At 36.5% G+C, this 17,338-nt stretch overlaps 1 protein-coding gene across 3 annotated transcripts in view; it reads right to left on the reverse strand.

The window, feature by feature from the left end:
* LOC149795676 (BTB/POZ domain-containing protein 16-like) overlaps positions 1 to 17,338 on the reverse strand; it is a 263,165-nt gene that overhangs the window by 178,923 nt on the left and 66,904 nt on the right. Inside the window, exon 6 of one of the 3 annotated variants that reach the window (XM_089965523.1) lies at positions 9,878 to 9,904. The exons of 1 other annotated variant lie outside the window; for it this stretch is intronic. In XM_089965523.1, coding sequence (XP_089821649.1) covers positions 9,878 to 9,904 — 27 coding nt within the window. Of the gene's footprint in view, positions 1 to 9,877; positions 9,905 to 14,541; positions 14,563 to 17,338 lie in introns of all 3 variants that reach the window. One more of the 3 variants, XM_089965524.1, reaches the window with a different exon arrangement.

The following is a 17,338-nucleotide window of genomic DNA, read 5'->3' on the forward strand; positions in this document are numbered from 1 at the left end:
GTTCAGCATCATCAATGATTAATCTTGTGCAATGTCGTTTATCATCATATGATCACCCTTGTGTAAATATACCAATTATTTTTCTTCCAAGATTTTTGCAAGTTTAGTTTCATGTTCATCATTGTCTGGATTATGCTCAAAGATTACATCAAGAATAGTTTTCTCAACCTCTATGGGTTTTGGTAACCAAACTTGTTTCTGTGGACGATACGATATTACTGCTTCACTTACGGTTAACGATGTTAAAATTTTCACATCAAGCATATATTGTAATGGCACTCTTGGAACCCAACCGCATTATGATGACCAAACCAAACATAAACCATTGGATGGAGATTTTCCGCAAACTCAAACAATTCAGTACATGCAAATCCAGTTAAATCAAAATCGCAAATGTCCATTTATGATGAATCTGGTAATTTTGTGTGTTGGATGTCCAAATCACTTAAAATATTCAGCACATTCTCCCATTCCAAGAAAACTTCCAGGAAAACGTGTAACCATGTCAACAGAGATAACATCACTTATAATCGTACTTAGTATTCCACAATGCGCCATGTCTGTATTCGCAGCAGCTGAGTTGCATATCAACAAGAAATTCCGATCTTGTCGGTTTCCTTTAATTCTTCTACTGAGCAAAGTGAGCACAACTGATGGAACGAAAAAATAATTACTGAGTAATCGTTCAGCATCATCGGTATATTTTAATGCAAGAATTTTCATTTCGTCATGAAGAGATTCTGCACAAAAAATATCTCAATTAGGTCATATAAACTGATTGTAATTTTTACATTCAGAACTTTGAAACAACCACACAGCTACAGGATCGTTTTTACTGATTTTTCTGATAAAATCAAATATATCGCTGTTATTAAAATTAACAGTTCTATCTCAGGGAAATATTGTTAGATCCGTCGTCCATGCATGTGCATTATGATCAACGATCTCTATCGAAGCTCCCTTTGATTTATATTTTAATTCATACAAAATCTCATCAATTATTGTTCTACCCTTATCAGACATTTTAATTTTTTGTCCAGCTCAGCAACATTGTTGATCATAGCTCCATGTTCCCTGACATGCTCATCCCACTCTTTTATTTTTTTTGGTCTCAGATCTGTTAAACCATTTCCACATATTGTGTTTCTGAAATTTTCTGTAAGTCACTTAGCCACATAATTCAGCGCTGAAAGTTACATGAGTTTGAGATTATGAAAGCTAGATTTATCATTCAGCGGAGATATCACATAAACAACTGTTGTCACAGGATATGGTCATTCATAATATGATCTGTCATTACCAGTCAACATTCCTGGTTTGGAATTTTTACTTAACATTACAACATCTCCAGCGTGATGTGATTTTCAAACAGGGTCACATTTGTCATGGATGATCCAGGTATTGTCTACCACAGTGATAAATTTTATTCTAAAATATATATTTTTTGTTCATCAAGGTAATTAATAATTGTCATTGCTAGCTGGTCATTAATTGTAGCATCAATTTGGGTTTTATCATCTTGCCTAATTCTGAATGCTGACCACACATGAGCTGCACCATCGTTGCAAAATTCTTTCTGACAATGATTGGCTAATGAGAACTTTAGCACTGTGAGTCTCATGAAGCAGTGACACTGTTCTGGCAATGATTAGTGAATGAGAACTTTAGCACTGTAAGTGAGTCTCATGAAGCAGTGGCACTGTTCTGGCAATGATTGGTTAATGAGAACTTTAGTACTGTGAGTCTCATAAGCAGTGGCACTGTTCTGGCGGTGACTGGTTAATGAGAATTTAGCACTGTAAGTGAGTCTCATCAAGCAGTGGCACTGTTCTGGCAATGATTGGTTAATGAGAATTTAGCACTGGTGGAATGCCATGAAGGGTGCCATCTACAGTACGGCTATGTCAACGTTTGGCAAGAAGGAACGACCCAGCCAGGACTGGTTCAATGCACACCTATCAAAGATGAAACCACAAATCGAGGAGAAACGAAAAGCCTTCATAACTTACAAAAAATGCCCTAATGAACGGACGCTTGCTGCTCTCAGAAGTGCCCGAAGTAACACCCAACGCATTGCTAGACAGTGTGCGAACGAGTACTGGCAACAACTGTGTGAAGGGATCCAGCGCAGTGCCGAGTCCGGACACATCCAAGGCATGTACAGTGGCATCAAGAAGGCTCTAGGCCCCACGGTGAAAAGGGTCGCTCCCCTGAAACCCCTGACGGGAGAGAAGATCACAGACCGTGGGCAACAGATGGCCAGATGGGTGGAGCACTACTCAGAACTATACTCCCGAGAAACATCAGTCACTGATGCAGCCCTCAGCAGCATAAAGAATCTGCCCACCATGGAAGAGCTCGACAAAGTGCCAACCTTAGAGGAGCTCAGCAAAGCAATCGACTGCCTTCCAAATGACAAAGCACCAGGTAGTGACAGCATCCCGCCCGAAGCTATCAAACGTGGAAAACCAGCATTGATTAAACCACTGCACGAGCTACTTTGCCGCTGCTGGGAGGAAGGAGTAGTCCCCCAAGACATGCGTGATGCCACAATTGTGACCCTCTACAAAAACAAGGGCGACCGCAGTGACTGTAATAATTACAGGGGGATCTCGCTCTTGAGTATTGTTGGTAAAGTGTACGCCCGCATCATACTCAACAGGCTGCAGTTGCTGGCAGACCGTGTGTACCCGGAATCACAGTGCGGCTTCAGAGCAGGCAGGTTGACGACAGACATGATCTTCTCCCTACGACAACTCCAAGAGAAGAGCAGAGAGCAAGGTCAACCACTCTACATGATGTTCATCGACCTCACCAAGGCCTTTGACTTGGTCAGCAGGAAGGGCCTTTTTGAACTTCTGAGTAAGATCGGTTGCCCCCCAAAACTCCTCAGCATGATAATCTCTTTCCATGCAGATATGAAGGGAACAGTCCTGTATGATGGATCATCCTCAACTTCCTTCCCAATTAACAGTGGTGTGAAGCAGGGCTGCGTGCTGGCACCAACACTTTTTGGGATCTTCTTCTCCCTGCTCCTGTCCTATGCCTTCGACACGTCCACGGATGGCATATATCTACACACCAGGTCCGATGGGAGGCTGTTCAACCTGGCACGACTGTGCTCAAAGACCAAAGTGAGAGCTGTGCTCATCAGGGAGATGCTTTTTGCAGATGACGCAGCTCTTGTGGCCCACACCGAGGAAGCCCTCCAGAGACTGGGAGACCGTTTTGCTGTTGCCTGCACGCAGTTTGGTCTCACAATCAGCTTGGAAAAAACAAATGTCAGCGTGCAAGATACCACCATTGCCCCTTCAATCAAAATCAATGGAGTCACCCTGGAAGCAGTCAACAACTTTACCTACCTAGGGTCAACCATCAGCAACACTCTCTCGATTGATATGGAGCTGGACAGAAGGCTTGGAAAGGCAAACACCATCATGGCTCGATTAACAAAGAGGGTTTGGGAAAACAACGCGCTGACAGAGCACACCAAGGTCCAAGTCTACCAGGCCTGCGTTCTCAGCACCCTTCTATATGGAAGTGAGACGTGGAGTACCTACATGAGGCAAGAACGCAGGCTCAACTCCTTCCATATACGGTGCCTAAAGCGCATCCTGAAAATCAGCTGGCAAGACCGTGTTCCACACAGTGAGATCCTGCAGCGTGCAAGTACCCCCAGCATGTACTCCCTGCTAATTAAACGCCGCCTTCGATGGCTGGGTCACGTCCGACGCATGAAGGATGGAAGGCTGCCAAAGGACATCTTATATGGACAACTGGCCACTGGCACAAGAAGAGTCGGACGCCCCTCACTCCGTTTCAAAGATGTGTGCAAGAGGGACATGAAGGCATGCAACATTTCACCCGATGGCTGGGAAGAGCTGGCTGAGGACCGAGGCACCTGGAGACTGATGGTAAACAATGGCATATCAGTCGCTGATGTGAGGAGAGGCCAGTTGGCGGCAGAGAAACGTAAGAGAAAGAAGAACACAACAGCAACCACAGTAACACAGACTTCCCAGTATGTCTGCACCAACTGCAGTAGGGACTGTCACTCACGTATAGGCCTGCACAGCCACAGCAAACGATGCCAACGGAGACAGACAACACCCCAAGGGCACTATTCGCATGGTCTTTCGAGACCGAGTTGCCAATGAAAAAAGCACTGTAAGTGAGTCTCATGAAGCAGTGGCACTGTTCTAACATTGACTGACTAATGAGAACTTTAGCACTATAAGTGAGTGTTCTCTGACATAGCCAAGAGACAAGGGGTGTAAAACACCTGAAACCATTCTCGCAAAAATTAGGGATGCTAGAGTGTGTATTGTATTCACTGTAAATAATATATGTTCCTTAGAATTAAGAATGTATACACTGTAAATACCGTAAATATATATATACTGTAAATACGTCTATGTGCCATGCATGCATTGTGACATATTAGAAATGCAAATATATTTTTATTTTAAACAAATATTTATTATATAATGAATTTGAAAATATTAATGCAATTATTTCTGCAATTAAAAATTACATGATTATGTTCTACAACTTTCTGATCAACTTGATCCTGAAAAAAATTACTAATGATTTTGAAGCGCTACAAGAATGAAAATCCGAAGGTAGATACACATTAGCAGACACATACAGGTTTATCAAATTACTCCAGCAGCAATAACACAATCGTTAGCTTGTATATGCAATGATATACAAACTAATCAATTCACTTCACTTGCATGCACGATTGAAAAAATTAAATCAGAGCTGTCTCATGAATACGAAACAAGATAGATTTTGGGTTCGCGTGTAAGACGGTTGAAAAAGATTATGTCCAATTGTAAACAATCAGATTGTGAAAGTGAAAGTGGTGACACCAATACCCATTGAAAAGAGTTTAAGTGTGAAACAAGGAGGAATAATTCATTTCTGACTATAGCTATAAAAAATATTTTTTAAAAATATATTTTATTTTTATTATTAATTTTGATTCTGATTATAATATTTATTTTATTTTGATTCTGATTCTAACATTTATTTTAGCTTATCAAGTTTAATACAGGAATGTAATTCAAAATTAGATTTTTATCATATTTAACTTCAAAAATATGATCTCGATATAATTCTTGTATTTATTCCTGAGTCAGTAATCATCATCACTCATATCATCAATAAATAGTAGAATTTTCTGTGTCTGTTAAAATAAGATGTAATCTCATTGCACTGTCAAGAATTTCTTTATTTATTGTGGCCTAGTGGTTTGAGCGACCACCTCAGATGCAGGAGGTCATGGGTTTGATCCCCGGCCGAGTCATACCAAAGACTTACAAAAATGGTACTAACAGCTTTCTTGCTTGGCGCTCAGCATCAAGAGGTTAGTGTTAGGACTGGTCGGCCTGGTGTCAGAATAATGTGACTGGGTGGGACATCATACTACATGTCTGCGGCATGATGCCCCAGTGCTAACATCGCCATAAACTGCCACACTGCTTACATCGTAGCAATATAACTGAAAAATTGTTAAAGCTACATTAAAAATTCAATTCACACACACACACTTTATTTATTATATGTAAGCATGCATGATAGTAAGTCATTATATATACCCGTGGGCAAAAGTTAATAAAAGAAATTATTTTTTTAAAATTAATATTTGGGAGGGGTCTCACAAACGCAAAGATCTTATGATCTCACAAACTTATCTTGAGGAATTCCCCTATAAATCAAGAAGGTATCCAAGTTGGTCAGCAAGTTTGAAATGTATCGATGACATCAGCAGATTATGACATCATAGATAAACTGGATTAACAGGTTCTAACACAATCAAAAATCCAGATGGAACATGAGGGGTAAGTATGTACAAAATAGATCCCTGCTGGGCCTGACTGGATTTTTCAAGATCTATTTGATAACTACCATCAATAGCATCACATACAAGATTGACTGTGATCATTGATGTGACAATGCCTAGTGAAATATGACAACTACCACTGTATGGATCATTGTTGTGTGTCAAAATACCTCGAGGATGAGATATTTTTCTCCATGATTCTAGTAGCGCTGGAAAATATTCATCAATAACATTATTAATGGTTTTCTTCATCTCATCCATGTTAAATTCCAGAAGTTTAAATGTACATAAATCTGCCTCGGTAATTTTATATAGGTCCAGGAAATATGATTTATCAGATAAATTATCAGTACCAACCACATCACCACTGGATTCAATCACCTCCTGAATAAATCTTTGATGAACGGCATCAAAGTCAAATGCAATATGATTCAAATATTCTATTTGCTTGATGATTTCCTTGGTGTCATCAGATGGGTACTTGTTTATGTGATGGGCGAATAAATGGTGTAGCATGTCAACCATTCATTTGTGCTCTCACTTAATTTTCTCGAATAATGGTGTGATATCATCTTCGTAATAATATTTTGACCTACCAGAGTTACTGTTCCAGCAATAACCATGGATGCAGATTATACAACCACATCAGTAACAACGATGCAGCTATGATATTTTGTTTTTCTGTATGTACATCAATGATATTTTTCAGTTGTGTTTGCAACAAACATGCTAAAATTGTATCTGAAATGTTGAATGTCAAATGGGTTTTGATTCATTATGTAGAGTACTAACACTCTGGCAGTTTCAATACACCAATAATACAACATGCCAAGGCCCTTTTCTTCGGGTTCCACCATTAATGTTTCTTCATCGTTTTTCTCCAATATCACTAACACAGATCCAGAAGATCCACTAATTGGATAATGCCATGAGGTATACTCATGCACAACTTTATGAGGTAGTGTCAGGGACCTTGACACAGCATTGAGCACAGCAAGTACTTAACAGCCACATATTGGTGGATCAGTTATTGTCTGTGTTGGTAATGTTGAATACCACATGGGTGTGTCCTGCACTCTGCTGACATACGAATCAATCCATATGAATCAAAATAAACAACTCCATGTGTGTCAACCACATATGCAAACCAATGAGTACCTAGACCAGAATTTCCATTGAGATTAATTATACCGGTTTCAACATGGTTTGGTTGTTTTGGTAATTGATCATGCATAAAAACACCTCTGAAGTTTTTGATGTTTAATTTCTTAGCAGCATCAAGTAAATCAAAATTGGACATGGGAAGCATCAATGATGTGTCCCAGGCAGTTTCAGACCTGAGCTGTGAGTGGCTTGACTGTACCATGTTGAAGTTCATGGCAGTCTTAGACCATTCCCTTTTCTTGGAAGTCTTTAGTCTGTGACCTGTTGCTTTCTTTAATGCCATCCCAGCGGCAGTTCCAACAGTACCAAGTGCAGCTGCTTTTGCAACAGCTGGGGCTGCAGTGGTTATCAACGCTGGAATAGCAGTGAGAAGTGGAAATATACCACCCATCTTGGCAATATCTTTAATAGCATCCACAGAAATCACTGCAGTAATCATCAACGATCTCATCACTGAGAGAAAGATAAACATTAATGTCCATGATACCACCTGTGAATAATCACTGACAAATAGCAGCTGCTTGATTGATGATTTCTGGGGAATTATTGACGGCTCATCTTCCATCGATTAAAATTTCTACTCGATCGACATCAGCAAGGACATTATTGGGACATGAGGTAATAAGGTCACTTTCTCGAGTAGCAATACCACTTCCACTTGCTTCTTCTTACCCCTCTCTTGAGGCTTTGTCTGCTTTTTTCTTCCCTGCTTTTAAGGTTGATTTCCTTTCTGCGCTTGCTTTTTTAAGTTTCTGTTTCATTTCTTCTTCTTTTTTTCTCCTTTCTTGTTTTACTCATTAAATATACTTACCTACTGCCTGGTCAAACATATTAAACTGATTAACATCTTCCTCAGATCTGATTTGCGGAGTATCAGTAGCGATGCGATATATATCCTTGACCCAATCAGCAGCTTTTAGAGTTTTAACATATTCGGGTTTTACATACCTATCTCTATCAAGATAACAAAACATGGCAATACTAATTATTTGGTCTGGTTTATGGATAGTGGCAATTCCTTCCAGCGTAAGTTTATCTATAATTTTAGTTCTAACTTTTGGCAGTTCAGGTTGTGGTTGAACTTCAGGTTGTGGCTGAGGAGGTTGCTGGGGGGCGGGGGGCTGTTTGAAGATGGCCAACAATATCAGCAGGCAATGTTTCAAGAGCTTTATGTGCTGCCTCAGTTGCTGCAGCAATTTTATTTGTTGGTTTGACAATTGGTTTAAATAACGGTTCCATACCTTCTGTAAATTCCACCTGAGACTCATGACATGATTGTAGTTATTTCTTGACAGAATCATGGACTGGAAGATATTTCTTAATTACCTCTAGTCGCTTTTGAGCTAGTTTAGCTGTGCCAGATTACATGGTTAGCATAGAATTGCTCATTATTACTGTAATAATGATTAAATAATACCACATGACTGTCACTTTTTTTTACACACACAAGGTGATGACCAACAAGTCAGTGAATGAGGACACATAAAAATTCGACACACAAGCATCAATAATAAAAATATGCTAATCTGGTTAGAAACCTTGGTAATGCTTGTATTTTCAGTTTCATAAAAGGGTTTATTTTTGCAAATGGACACTCCTAAAAAATAGTCTGTTTGCCCTCCATTACTTTGTGTTATTGACGCTTGTATTTTTGAACCCTCCGTAGGAAGCTTTATTTTGGTCTAAAATTTTGGTCTGTTCACCCTCCCTGCTGCTTTTTTAAAACTCAAGTATAAAATCCAACATTCTGGTTTGATGAAAATTAGGTTTGACTTTAGACTGACCAAACAAAATTCTCAAGCCTGTATTTAAACTTTAAAGTATGTTAGTGAAATTATGACAACGTCTGAAATGTAGTTAGTGCAAACATGATCATACAACTGTATGTCTTATTTTGTTACACATACTATGAATTCATTTATTTTTGTGCTTATCAATTTGTTATGCTTTGCAAGGAAATTACATGCATGGAAGGGATCGTAAATATTCGACAGAAAATGATTGTTTGCCAGGTCTTCACATTATTCTGTAATTTGTTGAAATGGTAAAATCAATGAAAATTCATCGCAATGAAAAATAATGAATTCATATAGTTTACTACTGTATATGGAATTATTGTTGGATAGTTTGTCAATACCTATAAAGAAGGTAAGGTCAACGGACTCCATTATAACATGCACAAACATATTTAATTATAGTGAAGCCATGTAAATTGCGACTTTGCTTATCTTGATGTCTTGGTAATTTATCTAAGCAGATTACCTCTACTACCATATTTCAGATAATACCCACATTGTGTGCTTAAGAAATTATTATCTGGGTAAATTTTGTGAGGCATTAGTTCATGATAACACAAGTGCACACAAATGATATAAACAATTGTCCTCATCATGTGAATGTACATACTAGAAAAGTTAGTTCCCATTGTACAAGTTGGGAGCTCTCCACATTGGAGGTGCATTGTTTTTAGCAGAAAACCAAACTGGAAAAAAAAAAAAACAACCATTAAATATGATTCATTTTTTTTACTGATTTAACCCACAAAGTTAAATGGTATGAAGACACCAAAAATATATTTAAAAAATGCTGTATTAGTTCCAAGATGATCATAATGATCCAAGTTTTAGACACCTTTTCCCTCCCACAAGGTATGCTAGAATCAGGAAATATGCACTCAAAAAAGGACATTTTTTTCCAAAATGGCTATGAACTAATAAAGGCATGAAAAAGTATTATGTCAAATATGATTTTCTTCGAAGATTCAATAATTCTGACTCCTTGTTTATTTATAGAAAAGTGGGATAGACACAATATAAGGGTCCCAATTAACAAGGTCTCACCATTTCTCATTGATCATATACACACCATGAGGAGCAGAAGGTCCTACGAATGCTGAAAGCAAAAGAAGCGTCTAGGCTAACTGCTGACTAAATATCATTACCATACTGAATCTGTCAAATGTGTCCACCCCTACTGTGAACAGTGTAGAGAGCCAGAACTGCATAATGCACAAGCAAATCTGTGATAATGCAGTTCATTTTACCTGTGACTTGGGGTGAACAGCATAGATTTTGACTTTCTGACACATTACTATACACACTATATATTCACAGTGAATCGGATAAGAATTATTTTCATACGAGTACAAGTGACTGACTGATGCATACTGTTTTCATATGAGTACAACTGACTGACTGATGCATACTGTTTTCATATGAGTACAACTGACTGATGCATATTGTTTTCATATGAATACAACTGACTGATGCATATTGTTTTCATATGAGTACAACTGACTGATGCATATTGTTTTCATACGAGTACAACTGACTGATGCATATTGTTTTCATACGAGTACAACTGACTCATGCATATTGTTTTCATATTTCTTTCCACCAATACGTTTATAGGTTGATGTCTGCAATTTCTGCTTCACCACGATACATTATACATTGGATGTGATATGATGTATAAATTGACAATAAAACACCAAGCATCACGATACACTCTACACTGAAAATTAGATGATGCATCAATATAAACAATAAAACACCATGCATCATGATACATTATACATTGGATGTGATATGATGTATCAATTAATAAAACACCAAGTATCACGATACACTCTACACTGAAAATTAGATGATGCATCAATATAAACAATAAAACACCATGCATCATGATATATTATACACTGGATGTGATATGATGTATCAATTAACAATAAAACACGAAGCATCACGATACACTCTACACTGAAAATTAGATGATGCATCAATATAAACAATATAACACCATGCATCATGATACATTATACACTGGATGTAATATGATGTATCAATTAACAATAAAACACCAAGCATCATGATACACTCTACATTTAAAGTTAGATGATGCATCAATATAAGCAATAAAACACCATGCATCATGATACATTATACACTGGATGTGATATGATGTATCAATTAACAACAAAACACCAAGCATCACAATACATTCTACATTTAAAGTTAGATGATGCATCAATATAAACAATAAAACACCATGAATCATGATACATTCTAGATTTAAAGTTAGATGATGCATCAATATAAACAATAAAACTCCATGAATCATGATACATTATACACTGGATGCGACATGATGTACCAATAAAATACAGGAATCTATCTATAGCAAATGGGAAATAGAAATTACAAAAAAGGACTCTCCTATTTTTATACAAACTGAGAATCGTGAATAACCAGAGTAATGATAAATAGTAAACATATCCAAATACCTTCATTGGCTGGTATAATTCAGTTTATTTAACAATACAGTTTTGTTGACTGGTATCATTCTATTTATTTAACAATACAGCTTTGTTGACTGGTATCATTCTATTTATTTAGGTGGCGCTATACAGTTTCGCATTTTGCATAGGGTTAGGATTTTAAAGAAAAAGAATGTCCCCGGCTTTCCTCACTGGTTATACTGGCTATTTAAAACAGACCTTGTATATCTTAGGTCTAATGCAAAGAACCTTTAATTCCCTTTATTTTGGTGTATGATTGATGGGTGTACTATGGGTTATAGAGTATACAGCTTGGCCTTACTTCAAATGTGCACCTTTCAAAAAAGTGCTAGCTCTACTTGGTCATTTTCACTTCCTGAACTTCAGAGGTAAATTGTATAAAAAAGAGCTGATAACTTTTTTTACATTTTACATATTTGGTATTTCATTCATTGCACTTTCAGAAGCTGGTATTGTCTAGTCTGGCAAAATTCATTTTCCCTATTTTAATAGCTGCTATGTATAGTGTACTTTAGACTAATTCAGACTGATTTTTTAACACAAGGGAGCAGTCATTTTAGTTAGCAGTGTGCTTAAATCATGTAAAATTTCCAAAAGTGCAATATCCAAAAGAAATATCATCCACATTACATTAATGTAGCATAGAGGTATGCAAACATTCTCTCCACTGTGCATGTTTTAAATGCGAACTACTTCACCTTACATACGTCACTCTCTCAAAAGTACATATTATCTGGTGAGCGCCACCTTAACAATACAGCTTTGTTGACTGGTATAATTCAATTTATTTAACAATACAGCTTTGTTTACTGGTATAATTCAATTTATTTAACAATACAGCTTTGTTGACTGGTATCATTCTATTTATTTAACAATACAGCTTTGTTGACTGGTATCATTCTATTTATTTAACAACACAGCTTTGTTGACTGGTATAATTCAATTTATTTAACAATACAGCTTTGTTGACTGGTATCATTCTATTTATTTAACAATACAGCTTTGTTGACTGGTATCATTCTATTTATTTAACAATACAGCTTTGTTGACTGGTATCATTCTATTTATTTAACAATACAGCTTTGTTGACTGGTATCATTCTATTTATTTAACAATACAGCTTTGTTGACTGGTATAATTCAATTTATTTAACAATACAGCTTTGTTGACTGGTATAATTCAATTTATTTAACAATGCAGCTTTGTTGACTGGTATCATTCTATTTATTTAACAGTATATGTTCAAAGACCTGCTTATATTTTTCCAGATTTTAATGTCTTTCTCTATATTATTTAGTAAGCAAGGCACAATAAATTTACAGATAGAATGCATTGTGATTTGTATCTCAAGTCCAATATCGTGTCAATGTTTCCAAAGTAATATATATCATAACACATACCATTTCAGTTTGCTATGTGTTGTGAATGCGTATTGCACTTCTGATTTCTATAAGATGTACAGGTCTAATTCTCAACAATGCATATAATAAGTATATTTACAATGCAGATTATCCATATCAAACATACAAGATGCTGAAAAGTTCATCAAAATTATTATTAAATATCAACTTTGCCATTTTATATAGAAAATTATCCATTTTGCACATAAATCCCACTTATTTAGCAATATTGTTTATATCAAACTTACATTTGGAAAGTAAATTTCAAAACTTAAAATCAGTCTAATTAGTAGTAGAAAAGGTTGGTGGAAAAGTCAGACTGACCTTTGTGACCACATAAAAAATAATTAAAGAAGAAAAATTTATAATAGCCACAGTAACCTACAGCTTTGACATATTAAAACTTTGTTTGACCCAAATATTTCAATTAGTATGTATTCCCAAGACTGTTATTATGTAAACAAACAAGCACATAAAATAACATCTAATTAACCTTGCAGAGTTATCTTTTCATCTATTAGTCAAATTTATAATAATTGACATTTTTATGAATGAAAGTTTAAAGACATTTACCACATGCAGTGAAATTTCAATTTTGTTACATGTTCAAGAATTTCCAGTTTTCAATGTGTATGTCAAATTTTTGCAGTTTTGTAATTTTAAATAATTTTGTTCAAATTTTATGAGGTTCAGGTTTTGTGGTTTGAGAAAAGATCGAAAATTGCAAATATTAATTACAATTCAAGCTGCACTGTATACAGCATACAAACATACTTGTTGGTATTCTAACTGTAGTTGAATTTTATTACATATCCACATATATCTCTAAACAGTCCTGTCACTTAGTTTATTTTGTATTATGTTCAGTTAGCAAGAATTGGAATAAGGTAACTATGACAACAGTATCCCAAAATGCTTGCATTAATAAAGTCAATATTTGCAAGAGAAAAAGTACCTGAAGGTATGGATGTAACCAAGTTGATGAGGTAATCTGTAATTTACTCTATTTTTCATTATCTATAAACACCTGCCTCTAAAGGCCATCAGTCAGCTCTGCCATTATGTAATGCACCTGAGATCATACTCTACATTGTTCAGTCTTGGTATATTTTCAAACAGAGTAAACGATGATATCGTATTTATCTTAAGATAAGCTCAAGATTAATAAGCCCACTCATTCTCAATATTTACAAAGGCTATTTTTTGCCTGATAATAAGCCCACTCCCTACATTTTGACAAAATTTATTAGACTGGCCCCCTGGTCTTATCATTAAGGTAACACTGTAAGCTGGTCCATTATGAGATGGCAGATCTGGATTTATAGCTGAGTAGGCTTTATGCATGGTAAATATGGTACTGTACATGACATTACGGGGCAGTGCAGTGACAAATTTATTAAGGTAAGCTGTTGCATTATGAGATGGCAAATCTAGGTTTATAGCTGAGTAGGCCGTATCCATGGTAAATATGGTACATGACATTATGGGGCTGTGCTTTTCTTAATGGCTGCATATTTTTTTTTTTTTTTTTTTGAATGGGATCATTGATTCTCTAACAGGTCTCATACATTCTTCTAAACGGGCAAATGATGCGCTAGTCCATATAACATTTGATCAGGATACAATGAATAATTTACATCTACAAAAGGTCCTCTAAAATATGCAACAAGATTTTTTAATGATGTATTTAAAAATGAATGCATTGTAAAACGTCCTTGTATTAGTCTGCTACTAGCTCATGATTCCTAAGGAGCAGCTGCAGAATTTCTTGCATTAGATACACAAATTGAGCTAGGTGTTATACAGCAATTGCAAAACTGCAAACAACTCACCATTTGGGGGAATTTTTCCATCTGTATGAAAGGATTCATTCATGTTAAGACTCAGAGCTAAAAGTAAAGTTTTGCCTCCAAAGATAAACAAATGTGCTAAAAAGTAAAATTATATATATTCATTGTTGTTCATTATCAATAATGGTAAACGAATTTCAATCTGACTGAAGAATTCTTGTGGTGGAATTTCAATTTTAAAAAATCATGTATCCAAATTGCAAATCCAATTTTTACCATTCTGCGCATGGCCGAAATAGCCAATTAAAAACAACATCTTTTATATACCTAAGCATCCAGTTACATGAAAATCTCTTGAAAACAGATTTGTTTGGATCAGCCCAAAAACACATTAGCTATGCCCATTTCAGGCAAAAACCAAATCTTTTAGTAAATTATGTTTCTCCAAGAATACTTACCCGAACATATTACTTTAGGAATATTAGCCTCTTACCTCGCAAAACCACCCCTACAAAAAGATGAAAATTGTCTTTTCCTATCTCATATAGACAAAGATCAATAACTCTTGTCCATTACCTCCCCTTGTCACCACCAGGTGTCACTAGTTTTTAACTGAGAGATATACTAACAAAACTGCTCACATGACAGGATGGTTTGGAGGAATGTTAATGTGATTGGGTTAAGTATTCTCGAAGAAACATAATTTACTGAAAAAGTTGTTTTCTCCTTCAAATACCATCCCCAATCACATGACCTTAGGAAAATATGTAATAGGAGGAGGGAATGCTCAGCATTCAATCTTTACCTCGGGTATCTTTCCAGGGAATGATGGCTGGATTCCCCATGCAAACAATAACCCGTTCTCCTAATTACATAAGCAACACAGCCGAGGGTCACTTAACCTGTGACCCCTTTACATACAGTTAAGAAGATAAATATTGAAATCTTACCTACAAAATTTCACAGGTGAATCCAGTGAAGATGTTTTGATTGGGTCTGGTTGCCTAAAAAGCAAGTACTGTCCAAACTCAGTCATAGATTTATTCATATATCCAGTCAAAGATGTATTCTAGTCATTTCTGGTTTAAACTGAGATTCCTTCCATTTAAAACTCACTTAACCTCCGCCATTCCCAAGTCAAGGGTTATATATACTGACCAAGCATCATATCTTTAAAACTAAAGCCAATCAACAAATTTAAGTATCATTTTCTTTCTCAGTGACCCAGAATTAGTAAAGTTTGACTACATTTATTTCGGAAGCATTTTGGCTGTAGACAAGTGTTACCATTATACTGCCAGTTTTGTCTTCTGTCATACTGCCAGCTTGGTCTTCCGTCATACTGCCAGTTTGGTCTTCCATGATACTGTCAGCTTGGTCTTCCATCATACTGCCAGTTTTGTCTTCTGTCATACTGCCAGCTTGGTCTTCCATCATACTGCCAGTTTTGTCTTCTGTCATACTGCCAGCTTGGTCTTCCATCATACTGCCAGTTTGGTCTTCCATCATACTGCCAGTTTGGTCTTCCATCATACTGCCAGCTTGGTCTTCCATCATACTGCCAGTTTGGTCTTCTGTCATACTGCCAGTTTTGTTTTCCATCCTACTGCCAGCTTGGTCTTCCATGATACTGATAGCTTGGTCTTCCATCATACTGACAGATTTGTCTTTCGTCATACTGACAGATTTACCAGATTCAAGGTTTACCACTGTGAAGCTAAATCTCTGAGGCAAAAGTTCAAGGTTGACTCTGCATGCCAGCCAACAGCTTCTGTTATATAACAGATCAAAATGTTATGTTTGAATGTGAGGCTTGCAGAGATGGCTCAAACCTCATGAGTGGTAAGCTTTAAAAGGCAACTCTGATTTTGTGAGACCTCAGAGTACACTGAAATGTAAGCCATGAAAGCAAAGGCTTGAGGAGTCATATGCTGATTCTTGGCTATCATTGGAAGAAAGAGGCTTTTGCACATGCCACAACTTGCATTTCAAGTAGTACTTGAGTGTGTGAACAGGATCTTGCATGGCAGCTATTGTCAAACTGTCAATGGAAGAGAGCGAGCAAATGAAGAATCTTTGCTTACCAACAGATGGTAACCTTATTTTGGCTACAAAGCCTGGTTGTGTCAAGAAGACCCCAAACCAATGTTGTTCTGACATGCCGTTAAACAATAATCCATCCATCCAGTCATCCATTCTAACACATCTTAGACAAATTGTACTGCAAGTCCTGTAAGTACAATCTGAAGGAATTAAAGAATTACGGACTTTGTCAATGAAGGTAATAATGACTCTTACTACATACATGTAGCATGATGTCCCACCCAGTCACATTATTTTGACACCAGGCTGACCAGTCTAAACATTAAGCTCTTAACGCTGAACGTCAAGCAAGCCAGCTGTTAGTACCATTTTTATGTCTTTGGTATGACTCAGCTGAGGCCTGAACCCATGACCTTCTGGATCCGAAGCAGATGATGTAACCACTAGGCCACTGGAGCGGTCATCACAAGATGAGAAAACAAAGCAAATATTTGCAATTCAGTATGTTACTAACTAGATAATACTGGAGCCCAGACTTCCTCTGACCACATACTACATATTACAGACAACATACTCTTAGTATATACATATTACAGACAATATATACTTAGTATATACATATCACAGACAATATACACTTAGTATATACATATCATAGATAATATACACTTAGTATATACATATCATAGACAATATACACTTAGTAAATACATATCATGGACATATACACTTAGTATATACATATCACAGACAATATATACATACACTTAGTATATACATATCATAGACAACATTC

The sequence above is a fragment of the Sinohyriopsis cumingii genome, chromosome 7 (genome assembly GCF_028554795.1).
Source record: "Sinohyriopsis cumingii isolate HCF-2022 chromosome 7, ASM2855479v2, whole genome shotgun sequence".
Taxonomy (NCBI): Eukaryota; Metazoa; Mollusca; class Bivalvia; order Unionida; family Unionidae; genus Sinohyriopsis; species Sinohyriopsis cumingii.